The sequence below is a fragment of the Myotis lucifugus genome, unplaced genomic scaffold, assembly GCF_000147115.1.
Source record: "Myotis lucifugus unplaced genomic scaffold, Myoluc2.0 scaffold_113, whole genome shotgun sequence".
Lineage (NCBI taxonomy): Eukaryota > Metazoa > Chordata > Mammalia > Chiroptera > Vespertilionidae > Myotis > Myotis lucifugus.
The window spans coordinates 1,011,250-1,025,218 of NW_005871161.1; the positions used below are offsets into that span (position 1 = coordinate 1,011,250).

At 53.7% G+C, this 13,969-nt stretch overlaps 1 protein-coding gene across 3 annotated transcripts in view; it reads left to right on the forward strand.

The window, feature by feature from the left end:
• The window catches only part of ADCY8 (adenylate cyclase 8), a 132,125-nt gene extending 122,278 nt beyond the window's left edge, over window positions 1–9,847 (forward strand). For all 3 annotated transcript variants that reach the window (XM_006093291.3, XM_006093292.3, XM_014459675.2), the window contains 5 exons: window positions 440–586; window positions 3,658–3,661; window positions 5,696–5,784; window positions 7,303–7,417; window positions 9,363–9,847. In XM_006093291.3, coding sequence (XP_006093353.3) covers window positions 440–586; window positions 3,658–3,661; window positions 5,696–5,784; window positions 7,303–7,417; window positions 9,363–9,847 — 840 coding nt within the window. The remainder of the gene's footprint in view (window positions 1–439; window positions 587–3,657; window positions 3,662–5,695; window positions 5,785–7,302; window positions 7,418–9,362) is intronic.
• Window positions 9,848–13,969: the final 4,122 nt, after the last annotated feature.

The following is a 13,969-nucleotide window of genomic DNA, read 5'->3' on the forward strand; positions in this document are numbered from 1 at the left end:
ACGTGCCAACACCTTGACCTTAAACTTCTAGTCTCCAGAATCATGAGTTGATGACAATAAATATGAATGTAGACAAATGTATGAGTATTGGAATGCCAAGAGCCTCAGATTTCTCAGTGAAGTAAGAGATCATCTACTGAGAGGAATCAAGTGAGGGTGACGTTAAGGAATGTGGTTTGGCCATTGAGGACAACAGAACAGGAGGCTGGGGACAAAGCCTTGGGCAGTCAGAACTCTGAGCCCAGCTGAGTTGGAGGCCATGCATTTCAATGATCCCGGTCCATATGGTGGTGATGCCATGGTTACGGTGTTGACATGGCAGCGTCCTCTCTGGGGATACTGTGCTTGGGTGCAGGTGCACGCCTGCACAGGGAGTGTCCTCGCAGAGCCTCACCTCTGATGACTGTCTCTGGCTCCCCCTGTGTGTCCCTCTGTCCAGGAGCTGTATTCTCAATCCTATGATGCCGTCGGGGTGATGTTCGCCTCCATCCCGGGGTTTGCGGACTTTTACTCTCAGACCGAAATGAATAACCAAGGCGTGGAGTGCCTGCGCCTGCTGAATGAGATCATTGCGGACTTCGATGAGGTAAACCGAGGCCTGGGGAACTGATAGTCACAGTGGCCGTCGTTGTGGTCACAGCATTATGTGAGTCATTGAGCCATGACCATTACAGAATTCCAGGCTGCACTATAAACACAAACATGTGTCATCTGATCTAATCATCACAATTATCACGAGATCAATGCTATTGTTTCTCACTGTGGGAGGGGGAGGGGGAGCAAGAACACAGCCTCAGAGGCCAGGTAATTTAACCCAGCGTCACCCAGCTAGCAAATGGCAAAACCAAGGCTACTCAGGCACCAGCGTCACAGCGACTGGGCACCGATGGGGACATTTCTCCATCTGCTCAAAGTGCCAAAGGCAAAGCCATCAATTGGCGTTTGGTCAGAGACCTGAACACAGGATGAGCACACTCTAGACAGGACTTCCTTTGTCCAGCCTCCTGTGTGAAGAACACCTAACATGGGGGAGAGGAGGGGGCTCGTGCTGCACTTTATTCACAGTCACAGATTTGGGCCAGAGTGGGCCTTCTCCTTCCATCCCCGGGGAGTTCAGGAGGACAAGTGTACCATGGAGTTGTTTCCCACCGAGGCAAGGGGGCCAGGTTTTGCATCTCGGCACTGGTCAGCCACTGGCTGTGGGCTGCCCCAGGGGGGTGCATAACCTACCAGCATTTCCAGCCAAGGGGCTTCGCCAGCCTGGGCAAGTCTCCGAAAAAGCGTACAGCAGCCAGCCCTCAGGGCATTCTGCAGGGTGGCCCCGTAAAGCAGGTCTGGGTGAGGCACCAACAGCACCTCCTACATGACCTGGACACGGTCCTCCTATCCCCACATTCCATCTGGCTCCTGAGTCCCGTGGATCCCTTCTTCCTGGTCTTGCTCTGAGCCATATTATCTCCTAACTGCTGTCCCTCCTGCATCTCACCATCGGCAATGACCAAAGGCAGGAGAATTTTGTCATATCAATTGACACCCAAAACCTTTCAGTGGCTCCCCTTTGCCAGCTCCTTGGGTCACCTGAGGCTTTGCACTTACTGTCCCTGTGCCCTCTCCAACCTTACCTGCCACTACATCCTACCCGTCCAGCACCGTCTAGCTACCTACAAGCCATCGGGCCCACCTAGCTGTTCCACACACAGCTCCTTCTGCCCAGAGATTATTCCCTCCTCACCTCACCCTCCTCCCTCCCTAGACTCCATGGCCAGAGGAAAACCCAAGTCTTTTAACAGTCAATTCAACCCCCACCCTACTTGTGACGCCTCTTCTAACCCCCCGCCCCCCCCAGCCAGGTAAATACTGTCCTTTTCCAATGAAAAACTTACACTCAAAAAACCTTCCACCACAGAGCCTGAAGCCCTCAGTGTACAGGTCTTCCTCCCCCACTAGCCACTTAGTTCTGGGCAGACAACCATGCCGTTAAATTTCTATAGGCGTTCATCACATTGCCATTTTCAATATTCCACACAAAACCCACAGGATAGGAATCGCTAGCCTTCATTTTAATATATTTTTATTGACTTCAGAAAGGAACGGAGAGGGAGAGAGATAGAAACATCAATGATGAGAGAGAATCGTCAATAGGCTGCCTCCTGCATCCCCCCTACTGGGAATCGAGCCCGCAACCCGGGCATGTGCCCTGACTGGGAATAGAACAGTGACCTCCCGGTTCATGGGTTGACGCTCAGCCACTGAGCCACACCAGCAAGGCTAGCCTTCATTTTAAACATACGAGAAAAACTGGGCCTCGGAAGCACCAAGAGTGTCCAGGCCACACACCATTAAAATGGCACTGCCAGGATTGGAACCCAGGTCCCCCGTACTGTTTTGGTTTCTAATCGTTGTGTTGTACTGTTTCCCACTTAAGGGGCATTTCATGGTTCTGGTTTTGTGACCATAAACTCAACGATGGCCATTTCAGATGTCCTAGGGATGGGGGTGAGGATCAAGATAAGTGACACAATCACTTCCTCTGAGAGACAGGGTGGCCAAGAGCTGTCTTTGCACGAGGAGTCAGTGGTAAGTGTACGGTACAGGGACCTCGAGATGCGGGGGGGTGGAGGCGACTCCATGGTAACAGCACCTGTATTCCCATCCTCCATGCCAGGCAGATAGAAAGCATACTCTCATGGATCCCGGGACATCCCCAGCGCTAGCCCGGTGCCTAGGACATAAGACATGCTCATAACGGATGCTCTATTAACTACTTACACAATGGGAGACGGAAACCAGCTGGCTAATAGGAAGGTGGTGAAGGACTAGTACCGCCCAAAACATCCTCTCAAGTAAAAAAATAGAAATAGCTCCATTAACAATCATCTGACTGAAGGTTGAGACTTCAGGCTCTGTTTTATTTTCAACTCCATAGCACCCCATCTCCTGAAAGGCTCACTAGCATGTTTTTAAATTGCAAAACATAAATCTGAACTAAATGCGCATCTCTGTTCCCTAAATTGTAAACACCCTGCAGTCTTCCCAAAATCTGAGACAGAGGACAGCGCCCCTAGTGGTAGAGACGGGTGTTTGTTTGCAGAGGGAAGATGGTGAGACTAAGGGAGGGGATTGGTCCAGGATGCTGTCATCTTTAGAACCGGGAATTTGGAGAGGGGAGGGCGGGAGGGGAGGAAGTAGAAGAGAAAGGGCAGAGAAGGAGAAAGAGGGAAGAGAATGTTGTCCATGAGGAAGAAGACATTTCCTGGCTTGTCAACCTCAGCGCTGTGCACTCTCCTTGGGTGACCTAGACGTGCCTCGTTCCTTTGGGTCAAGAGCGGCCTCCAGGTTCTGCCCTGGCTGAGCCCGAAGCCCGCCCGCCCCTCCCGGGGGCTCACTGCTCTTCTCGCTGAGCAGTTGCCACAGGAACCTGAGAGCCTGCCAATTCCTTCCAGGCTCAGGGGAAAGCAGGGCCTTGCACGGAGCACACGCTCCAGCTCCAAGGCTGGGTCTGCAGCAGTGCCCATCCCTCGCCCACAGCCCCTGCCGGCCAAGGCTGAGGAGTCCCCTTGCACCTCCCTGCGCCACGCAGATGAGTGAATTAATAAAGAGGCGATTAGGAACCCATTATGCCCGCAGATGCTCTTAGCTGTACAGTAGATAAGTGTGCTGCGTGGATACTGAATGAAATAATGAAGACTCTTGCTGCCTCCTAACAGCCTTCAGAGGGGGAGGCAGCTTTGCCTGGGCCTGAGATTGGCCCTCAGTCAAGTAGTTCTGAAGAGAAGAGAGGAGGGGGGTGTCCCCTCCCCGCAGGAGGCCGGGGAGGGAGGTGGGCAGCCCAGGGCATGCCGAGATCTCTGGGCTGCAGTATTAACAGCCGAAGGAAGGGCTGCTCGCAGACCAAAGCTGCTTTGGTGTCTGAGGGCACCTGGCAGTCACGGCCTTGGGTTGAGGACAGGCAGGCTGCCCGGGCGCACTTGGCAGACGCTCAGCCAGGGCAAAGCTCAGAGCAGAGGCTTCTCTTCAGCTCAAGACACAAAAGTAATGAACAAAGGCTGCTACACACACACACACACACACACACACACACATACACTAAAGCACATCATAAAAGCACCTGCCTGTGTTTTCCATGTTCCCCAGAACAGTTTCTCTGGAGCTGGAATTTTCCAAGGTTCTCAGCTCTGGCTTAATTTTGAGAGGATGCCTGTAGCAACATGGTCCGTAGACACCCCACCGCGTCCTCTCCATCTGCCTGCCCGCCCCCACCCCCAGGCTGGCAGGAGCCCCTGAGGATATTACAAGGTTAAAGGGAGGCAAAGAGGTGGAGAACCAGGAGTTACATCAAAGAGCTGCCAACACGAGGAAGTAAGAGGCCAGAGTTCACACTTGGGGACGGGTCTGTTGTGAACTTGGCTCCTGGGCTAGGGCCGGCCGCGCGGATGGGTGGCCTGGGCAGCAGAGGCAGTGGGGATCTCTGAAGGCGGAGCCACGGCGCTTCTGACATAGTAGGTGTGGGCTGTGAGGTTTTTTCCAGAACATGTGGGAAAATGGAGGCCCCATTAATCAAGATGGCAGGTGGGTACAGAAGACCGAGGGTGTGGCTTTGAGAATGGCCAATGAGAGATGCCTGTTAGACTGTTAACTGGGGTGTCGCTTAGCAAATGTGTAGAAGAGTCTAAAGGTCAAGGGGGACGCATACATCTGGAGTCTTCAGGAAAGAGACTGTTGAAGCCATGAAACAAGAGATCACATGGGGTGGCGGGGGGCGGGGGAGGGGGGGTGAGCCCATCGGCGGGATTTGACCTGGGAGACTGCACCTCCCTCTTGGGGCACCTTTTTCCTTTCTTGTCTTCTGCCAACTTGTGTCTTTATTTTCGCTGCACCGTCAGCTCTCCACCAGTCTCCTTTGCCAGTTTCCTCTCGTCTTCCTTATCTTATAATGTAGGTGGCCCCCAGGATGGGATGTTGTGTTCAGTTTGGATGGGGTGGTCAGCAAGACCCCAGTGGGATGACATTTGAGGAAAGACTTGAAGAAGGTGAGGGAGGAGCAGTCTACCTTGGGGGGAAGACTATCCCACAGGGGGGACAGCAAAGCAAAGGTCCTGAGGCAAAAGCAAGCCTGGCTCATGGGGATCAGCAAGGATGCTGGTGTGGCTGGAGCAAAGTGAGCGAGGAGACCAGGCACGGGAGGACCGAAGGTCTCAGGGAAGACTCACTTTGACCCTGAGTGGAAGGGGCAGCCACAGGAGGGCTGTGCACATTTGAATGGGATGTCTCTGATGTCCACGCTGGGCATATGGGGTAAGGGCAGGAGCTGGTAAGTTACGGCGATACAGAAACAAGGTATACGCTACCAGGGGCTTAGGCCAGGGAGCTGGCAGAGAAGGGTTCCAAACACATGTTAAAAATAGAGCCAAAAGGATGTGTTGATGGATTGCGGGACATTTGTGATTTCTTCTTCAAATTAACAAGGTAGCTTTGTCTATTTTGAAAATTCATAGTCACAGGCCTATCCTTAACGAGTATCTGGTCACGCCCATCCTGGCGTCTGGCACTTAGCAGGTGTTCAATAAACATATGTTGGCTCTCTGAATGGCCGGTCAGGGCATCTTCAGTGTGAGCCAGGGGGCTGGTCTCAGGACCCCCGGGTGCTGGGGTCCAATCCCAGCGGGTCCAGGGGTCCCCAAAGGTGTGGACGGAGTCGGCGAAGACCGGTTTCAAGACATTGAAAAGATCAAGACCATTGGCAGCACCTACATGGCTGTCTCAGGCCTGTCACCTGAAAAGCAGGTAAGGGAACTCTTGGGACTCAGCCACAACCTCTGGCAGGGGCCTCAGTGTTGTCACACTGCCTGGGGCAGTGAGGCTGCCATCACCAGGAGGCAGGGGAGGGTTAGGGAGAACATCCCATGAACCGGATACTCCGGTTGTGTGACGCATGTTGCTCTTGAGCTAAGCAGAGTCCACTGGATGGACCGACGCTTCTTCATGACTGAGAACCCTCTTGGCTTCCTTATGAACCTCCCTGTTCATGTGATAAACAAAATCAGGGCCAGCAGTTCCCTGATTATGATTAGTTGTGGGTGCTGCTAACCCCTGATCCTAGCCTGTTTTGTTTTTTTGTTGTTGTTCTTGCTTTTGTTTTCTCCTCCAAACTCAGGACCAAAAGTAGCATGTAATAATAACAACAAGAGTAACAATAGCTCCTGCCCTTTTGAGTGTGGCCTGTGTGCCAGGAACTCATGTTAAGCAGGAACACCAACATCCACCTGCCGGGGTTAGTGGACGAGTCACCCGCGATAATGTCATGTTCCCACACAAGGCCTTGCCCCTGGCAGGTCCTCCATCAGTGTCACCTGGACATGAGTCTAAGTTACTCCAGAGAAGGAATCCTCATCCCTTCTCATCCCGCCTTTGCTTTCTGTCCAACTAAACACCTAGAACTATTACCAGGGTAACTGTCCGGCAAGAAGACCATGCTAGGAACTGGTCCCTGTGCCTGGCGCTCCAGAGCAGGGTCCCTGGGACAGCCTACGGCCAGGTCTGGCCAGTCATCTGTGCTTGCAGATCAGATGTCACTGAACACAGCCACACTCACTGCTTGTACTTTGTCCACGGCTCCTTTCAAACTACAACAGCAGAGCCGAGTAGCTGCACCAGAATTGTGGCCCACGAAGCCTGAGATCTGTGCTGCCTGGCCCTCTACCGAACCCGTTTGCCAGCCTCGGCTGCATCAGAGCGCAGAGCTCAATCCCAGCCACTCCCTGTGAGGTAGGCAGGGCCAGGGTGCTCAGCGCACTTTACAGATGACAGAACTGAGGCTCAGAGAGGCTCAGAGGCTACTGGAGTTTGGTGAGTGAAGCACTTCAAAGGAAATAGACACAGTTCCTAGAGTGGAAACACTACACATATGTACATAGGAGCATATGTGTACACATACATGTACATACACACACCCCCAACACTACACACAATGTACCTACACACACACATACACACACATGCATACACACACCCCCAACACTACACATAATGTACACACACACACCAGTAATCATGAACAGGAACTCGGCCCACCAGCCTGAACAGACAGGGGCAGGTCTGGGAAGAATGACAGGATCCACACCTATCTTACTCTCTCATGCAAACCCCCTGTGGTCCCATGTTTGCGGACATGGAGGGCCTGAATGTGCAGGAGCCGCACACCTGGTACTTCCTCTAAGGGACGTGGGGTGGGGTCAGAAAGCAGGGCAGGCCCCTCACCGGATGCTCACACTTGCTGGAATGAGTGCCTCTCTCGCCCCCCAGCAATGTGAGGACAAGTGGGGACACCTGTGCGCCCTGGCCGACTTCTCCCTCGCCCTGACGGAGAGTATCCAGGAGATCAACAAGCACTCGTTCAACAACTTCGAGCTCCGGATCGGTGAGTAGCTGCAACGGGCGGCCACTGGGGACCCCGGGCTGCCTGGCCTGGTAGCATCCGACCCTCCCAGGCCTGGCCATCGAGCCAGGGACGCTCTTTCCTGCAAATGCAGCGGACTTCTCTGGCTGCCTCTCACCGAAGATGCTGGAGGCCAGGCATGGACACTGGCCCGGGTGCAGAAAGACAAAGCAAACACTTGACCGCGGCAACCTCTCCCCCACCTCCTGTCCGGCATCCCTCCCACGCGGGTCTTGCTCAGGGAGGCAGCTGGCTCACCAGTCATTTCATTCTGACTTCTGTCCCCCCGCCAAGCGAGCTGAGCGGGCAGGCACTGTATTGGTGCTTCCAGATAATGCCTTCAGGCAAAAGCAGTCCGCTCCTGAGGATTCAGCAGGACAGGCAGAGAGCCTGGGGCACTTCACGTGGCTGCACGGTTCGCCCTTCCTGTGATTTAGAGATGCCCTCGTGCAAAGCGACAACACAGCAGCAGTCACAGCAATGTGAATAGTCACCCTTTATCGTGTGTATCACATGCCAATTTCTTCAGCGTCTCTGCTGAGTCTTGAGGGCCTCCTGAAGCGCCAGGAAGCCCTTGCTCTGGTCCACACTCCCATTTCCAGGACGCATAAACTCAGCCTGCACGGTGTGTGTGTGTGGGGGGGGGGGGGACTAAAGATCACACAGCCCAGATGTCGCCCCCGAAGCAGCTCCTGGGTGTCCTGAGACCAGAGACCAGCGACATTCTGGCTGCTAGGACCCAATCGAAAGCCATCGTTGCTGCAGCCCTGGTGTTAGATCCCTTCGCTGCTGCGCCATTTTACCAAATACCAAACTCCCTTAGCCGCTTTCAAGTAAAAAAAGGTCAAGAAATACCAATGTCTGACTTGTCTGATCTAAGGATCGCCACGTGCCTTTGTTCCTTGCACTGAAAGGAATTACGTTTTATGTTTTTGATCTATGGACGGGGTGTTCGGGGCTTGTTCCACCATCTCCCCTGGACTTTGCCTGTCCTTTCTGAAGTCACTGGCTACAGAATGGGAGCGGGAAAGCAAAGCGGAACTCTAGGCCTGAGCGAAAGCGTCTTTGACATAAAGTCGGGACACATCTCTGGGCTCAGGGCCAACCCGGTGTGATACAGGGTGCCGCTGGCATAGTCTGGGGTCAGAAAATTATTTCCCCAGTGGGACTGAGTGGTGGGTCCACTGTGACCGGCTCTGTGAGTTCGGGTGAGTCATTGCAACGCTGAGTGTATCAGTAAACCTGGCACCCCACAGGCTGAGCTAAGTCAGCGTCCGTGGGAGAATATGAATTCTTTTCTCTTGAGCACCCACTGGCTGCCAGGTACTATGCCAATGGCTTTGCTTATATCATCTCATTTCATCTTCCTTTTATTATTTCCACTTGACAGATCATAAAAAAGTGAGGTCCAGCCTGGCCAGTGCAGCTCAGCGGTTGAGCATCAACCTATGAACCAGGACCGTGGTCAGCAAACCACGGCTCGCGAGCCACATGCGGCTCTTTGGCCCCTTCAGTGTGGCTCTTACACAAAATACCACGTGCAGACACGCGGGTACATGGCTACTGACACTTCAGTGTGGGGTATGCAGAAGGCAACCGATCAGTGATTCTCTCTCATCATTGATGCTTCTATCTCTCTCTCCCTCTCCCTTCCTCTCTGAAGTCTATATATATATATAAATGTATATATATGTATACGTGTATATATATGTATATATATATACATATATATGTATTTTTTTAAAAAACAGATCCATATCAATTAAGTAAGTGACGAAGGTCACATGTCTAATGAGAGACAAAACTGGGACCCTGGAATCTACCCGCAGAAATCACACCCTTTGTGATCACTACCCCAGGCGGTGTGGCCACCTCGTGGCTGTAGATCCCTCTTCTCTCATCTCCTGCTCCTCCGGTTCCCCCACAGGCATCAGCCACGGCTCGGTGGTCGCTGGCGTCATCGGCGCTAAGAAGCCGCAGTACGACATCTGGGGTAAAACCGTGAACCTGGCCAGCCGCATGGACAGCACGGGCGTCAGCGGCAGGATCCAGGTCCCGGAGGAGACGTTCCTCATCCTGAAGGACCAGGGCTTCGCCTTCGACTACCGAGGGGAGATCTACGTGAAGGGCATCAGCGAGCAGGAGGGGAAAATCAAGACGTACTTTCTCCTGGGCAGGGTCCAGCCCAACCCGTTCATCCTGCCCCCGAGGAGGCTGCCGGGGCAGTACTCACTGGCCGCCGTGGTCCTGGGCCTCGTCCAGTCCCTCAACAGGCAGCGGCAGAAGCAGCTCCTCAACGAGAACAACAGCTCGGGCATCAAGGGCCACTACGCCCGGCGGACTCTGCTGACGCCCGGCGGGCCCGAGCCCGGCGCCCAGGCCGAGGGCCCCGACAAGTCCGACTTGCCATAAACGCGTTTCCTTTGTGTTCCTTTTTTTTGTATTTCTTTTATATATAAAATAAATATACTAATAAAAATGTTTAATTTTTTTTAGAACAAGGATGGTCTCGTTGGTCTTTGAAGGCACTGGGTCGAAGACACGATTTGGGTTGCTCTTCGGCCACCAACGTGGACGGGTCATCTCTCATGTAGGTTCACGGAGAAGCAAACATAAGGCCTAGTTCCTGACCATGAGAGGCTGGCTCACAGCTGGGTGAGAGCAGGACATGTCAACAGACTTGATCTGATGGGATAATAAATAACAGCCAGCAGAGGGCGCCGGCTAGACTTGGTGCTGTTCCCAGGGCCGCAGTAGCCACTGCAGACCCAGGTCTCAGGCTGCCTCCTGGGTGCAGTGAGAGGGGTCGCTGGGCACTCCCTTCCCTGGCGTTTTAATTCCAGGCCCCAGGCGTTCCTCACACTGGCTCCCGGGCCCACCAGCATTTTCAAGAGAGAGTGTAGTGCTCGGATTAGGTGTGAGCTCCAAACAAAGGAACTGATTTTTTTTTTAAATATATTTTGTTGTTTTTTTTTAAGAGAGGAAGGGAGAGGGATAGAGAGTTAAAAACACTGATGAGAGAGAAACATCGATCAGCTGCCTCCTGCACACTCCCTACTGGGTATGTGCCCGCAACCAAGGTACATGCCCTTGACTGGAATCAAACCTGGGACCCTTGAGTCTGCAGGCCAACGCTCTATCCATTGAGCCAAACCGGTTAGGGCATATTTTATTGAGGAGTCACCAGGGGGCAGAGGCCTGCAGAACAGCCAGTGCCCGTTTGAATCATTAACTGCAGATCAGCTGCTCCTCCGGCCACCATCCTGCCCGCTCCAGCCCCACCTTTTCAGTGAGCTTTCAAAGCGGGTTGAGGGACTCTGCGCTTGTCTTTTAACCTTTTACAAAACAGACAGCGTGACTCCAGTGCCATTAGTTTCTGTTTGGAAATTCAAACACGGTCTTTTCCTAACACACGACCCCCATTTGGATAGTATCCTAACAAGAATCCTAGCTCGTTTGGCTCAGTGGATAGAGCATCGGCCTGCAGACTGCAGGGTTCCGGGTTTGATTCCAGTCAAAAACACATACCTAACTTGCAGGCTCGATCCCCAGTAGAGGGCGTGCAGGAGACAGCCAAGCAATGATTCTCTCTCATCATTGATATTTCTCTCTCTCCCTCTCCCTTCCTAAAATCAATAAAAATATTCAAAAAAAAAACAACACTTTCAGATTTATAGTTTCAAAGTCCACTTCTGACCATGATCTCAGCTGAGCCTCCCAACAACTCTCAGGGACAGAGGATTATCCTCATTTTCCAGCAAACGGAGGCTCACAAAATTAATAAAAATAATTGTTTGAAAAACTCCATCTAAAAATAGAGCACTAACGCTAGGAAGAGGTTAAAGATCACGTGTGATCCTAAGTCTTGATTTTGTATATAAAACGAAGGCCCAGACAGGCCAAGATCCACCAACCGAAGTAGAACCAGAGCCGGGCACACAGGACCGGTTACCTCTCCTGTGCCCTCCGCAGACTCCGCATGGGGCTCTGACCTCCTCCCTCTGCTCCCTGTACAAGGGTCACCCTGTAACCAGGGCGCACTGAGTCCTCCCTGTCCCATAATGAGCTTGGCCGGCAGCCCCACAGAAGCCCCATGACATCTGCCAACCCCCAGTCCCTCGTCAGACCCCTACTCTGGACCAACACAAACTCAGCCTCTTCTCAATTCACAAACACAAACACACGCCCCTCCCACACCCACACACCTACACACACAATTTGTACGTAGACCCACGCTGCAATAGGCTTTCCTGAATTCTAGGAAGAGGAGATGGAGGAGCGGGTGACCTGGAAATAACAAAATACCTTCTGATTGACTGTTACCATCACCCCCTTAAAGGGCCATCCCGCCATCCTCCGAGTGCACACCCATCATCCCCAACCTCAAGCCATCACCCACATGTTCCACCTGGTCCCTCCTCTGCCCCTCCCTCTCCCTTTCAAGAGCAAAAGCTAACTCCTCGCATTTTCTCATGCCAAGGAGCATAAACCTCCTTTATTCGTCCAACAAGCAATCACGGAGCACCTCGTCTACTCCACTGCCACCTCCCGTACGCCAGAGCTGTGCTGTGTGCCTGAGGCCAGTTAGGAAAGCTCTCAGATACCTGCCGGGAGGGAGGAAGGGAGTCAGCAGACACGGGACTGAAGGGCCTGCAGACAAAAGAGCAGCAGGAGCTAAGGCCCTGTGGTCAGCCCTGTGTGGCCGGGCCCTGGAGTGGAATGAGGAGGTGAGGGTGGTGTGAGATGAGCTTAGAAGCGGTCAAGAGCCAGCCTGAGGGAGCATTTTGTTGTTGTTGTTGTTTGTTTGCTTGAGCTCCCGCCAATATCTCACCTTCAACACCAAGGTTCTCAACAAGGCATTTTCCCGAACAGAGAGAGGCTCCTCCTGTCAGGGGGAGAAGGCCGACTCAGCCAGAAGCATGATAAGCAGTCAACCACTGCCCTCCACCCAGACCCCCTGCGGACCCACAAGCCCGAACGCGCACAGCTGTCGCCTAGGGGACGCGCTCTCTTCTCTGCACAGAGGAGGGGTTTTTAAAGGAACCTAGGAAAGCAAACTGGCCCGGACAAAGACACTGTTGAAGCCCCCCACCCCCCCGTTAGGGACCCCTCGCCTCCCTCTGGTGACACTGGTGGGTGGCAGGAGGCCTCTGATGAGTGTGGACACCCCCCCCAACTGCCCACAGAAGACACCGCAAGCTGGGACCTGTCTCCCCCACACCTATCAATTTGTTGCTGAAATAAGCACCTTCTTGGCTGAAAATGATAAATCTCTCTCTGCTCCGTGACCTGTGTTTGGGCTTGTTCAGCTGCCCACGAGCCGAGCAGGTCACTGCGCAGTGACTGTCCTGAACTCTGACAAGGCGCCTGGAGAGGGACAGCGAGGGGGCAGTGCTCCCACACCCGCTCGTCTCCCCATGGTGCAGATGACACGGGATTCCAAAAGTCTTCTGAGTGGGTGTCATGGGCAAGAGGGAGGGAGGGCAGGGAAGGGTACAGGAAACCACACTCCCACCCAGTCCTTGGGGTCCTCACTGGGGTCCTCCTTCAGGACCCAGAGCCACACCCCCAGAGAGAAGTAGATCTCCCAGGGGCTCCTGGCCGCCAGCTGCCCAGGCCCTGGACTCCGCTCCTCCCTGCTTTGCTGGGGTGTTCATTTCTGTGTTGCTTATGGAGCTCACACACCGTTTAGCACAAGCCTCTGTCTCGGGTTCCAGTCCTTGTCCTGCTCATGAGGTTCACTCTCCGCTCGCCTCATTGTAATTTATTCCCTCCTCTGCTGCGGGGAGGCGGCTGAGAGCAGCAGGGACCGGCCCCTCCGCAGGAGCCAGTGGCAGAGGAAATGCCATTAGCTTCCAATCCACGGAGCGGGGAAGGGGGTGAGCTTCTCACCTGTGGCTAAGCTTCTGTGGGGGAGGGGGAGGAGGAGGGGGAGGGCCAGCAGAAAACAGGAAGCCTGGGCAGAGCCTGCCCTGAGCCCCGAGGAGGCTGGGAACTGGCGCAGGCAATGCGCTTGTGTGGGACACAGGATGCGGAGAGAGCGCGGGCAGCCAAGACGGCTATTTCAAGCACCACATCGCTGCCCACTACAGGGAGCACCGGGATCTTGGAGAAAAGGCCTGCGAGACGGAGATGATTGGAATCATCGTTGGAGGCCGAAGCTGCAAATAGGATTGAGCGAGGTTAAGAGGCGCTGCCATAAAATGAACCAAGAAGGGAGACTGAGCTGAAGTCAGATTCCCCTGTGTATCTGCTTCATCCCCATCACATCTGCCCCCAGCGGCAGTGGGGCCCCAGGGTCAAAGGCTGCCCCACCTCTCCTAGGCTGCAGTGCTGGGGTGTTCACTTCATCTCTCTGAGCCTCAGTTTCCCACATGTGTAGAAAGGGCCTCAGGAGGTTGTCACGTCACTCCCACTTCGGTGGGATCCTGTGTAAGTGCCAAGATTGCTAACGGACTGCTGTATAAACAGGCGGTGATACCTTTAGACGTTTCTAATCCTGGCATCCAGCCCACAGCCCAGCCTGACGGCTCT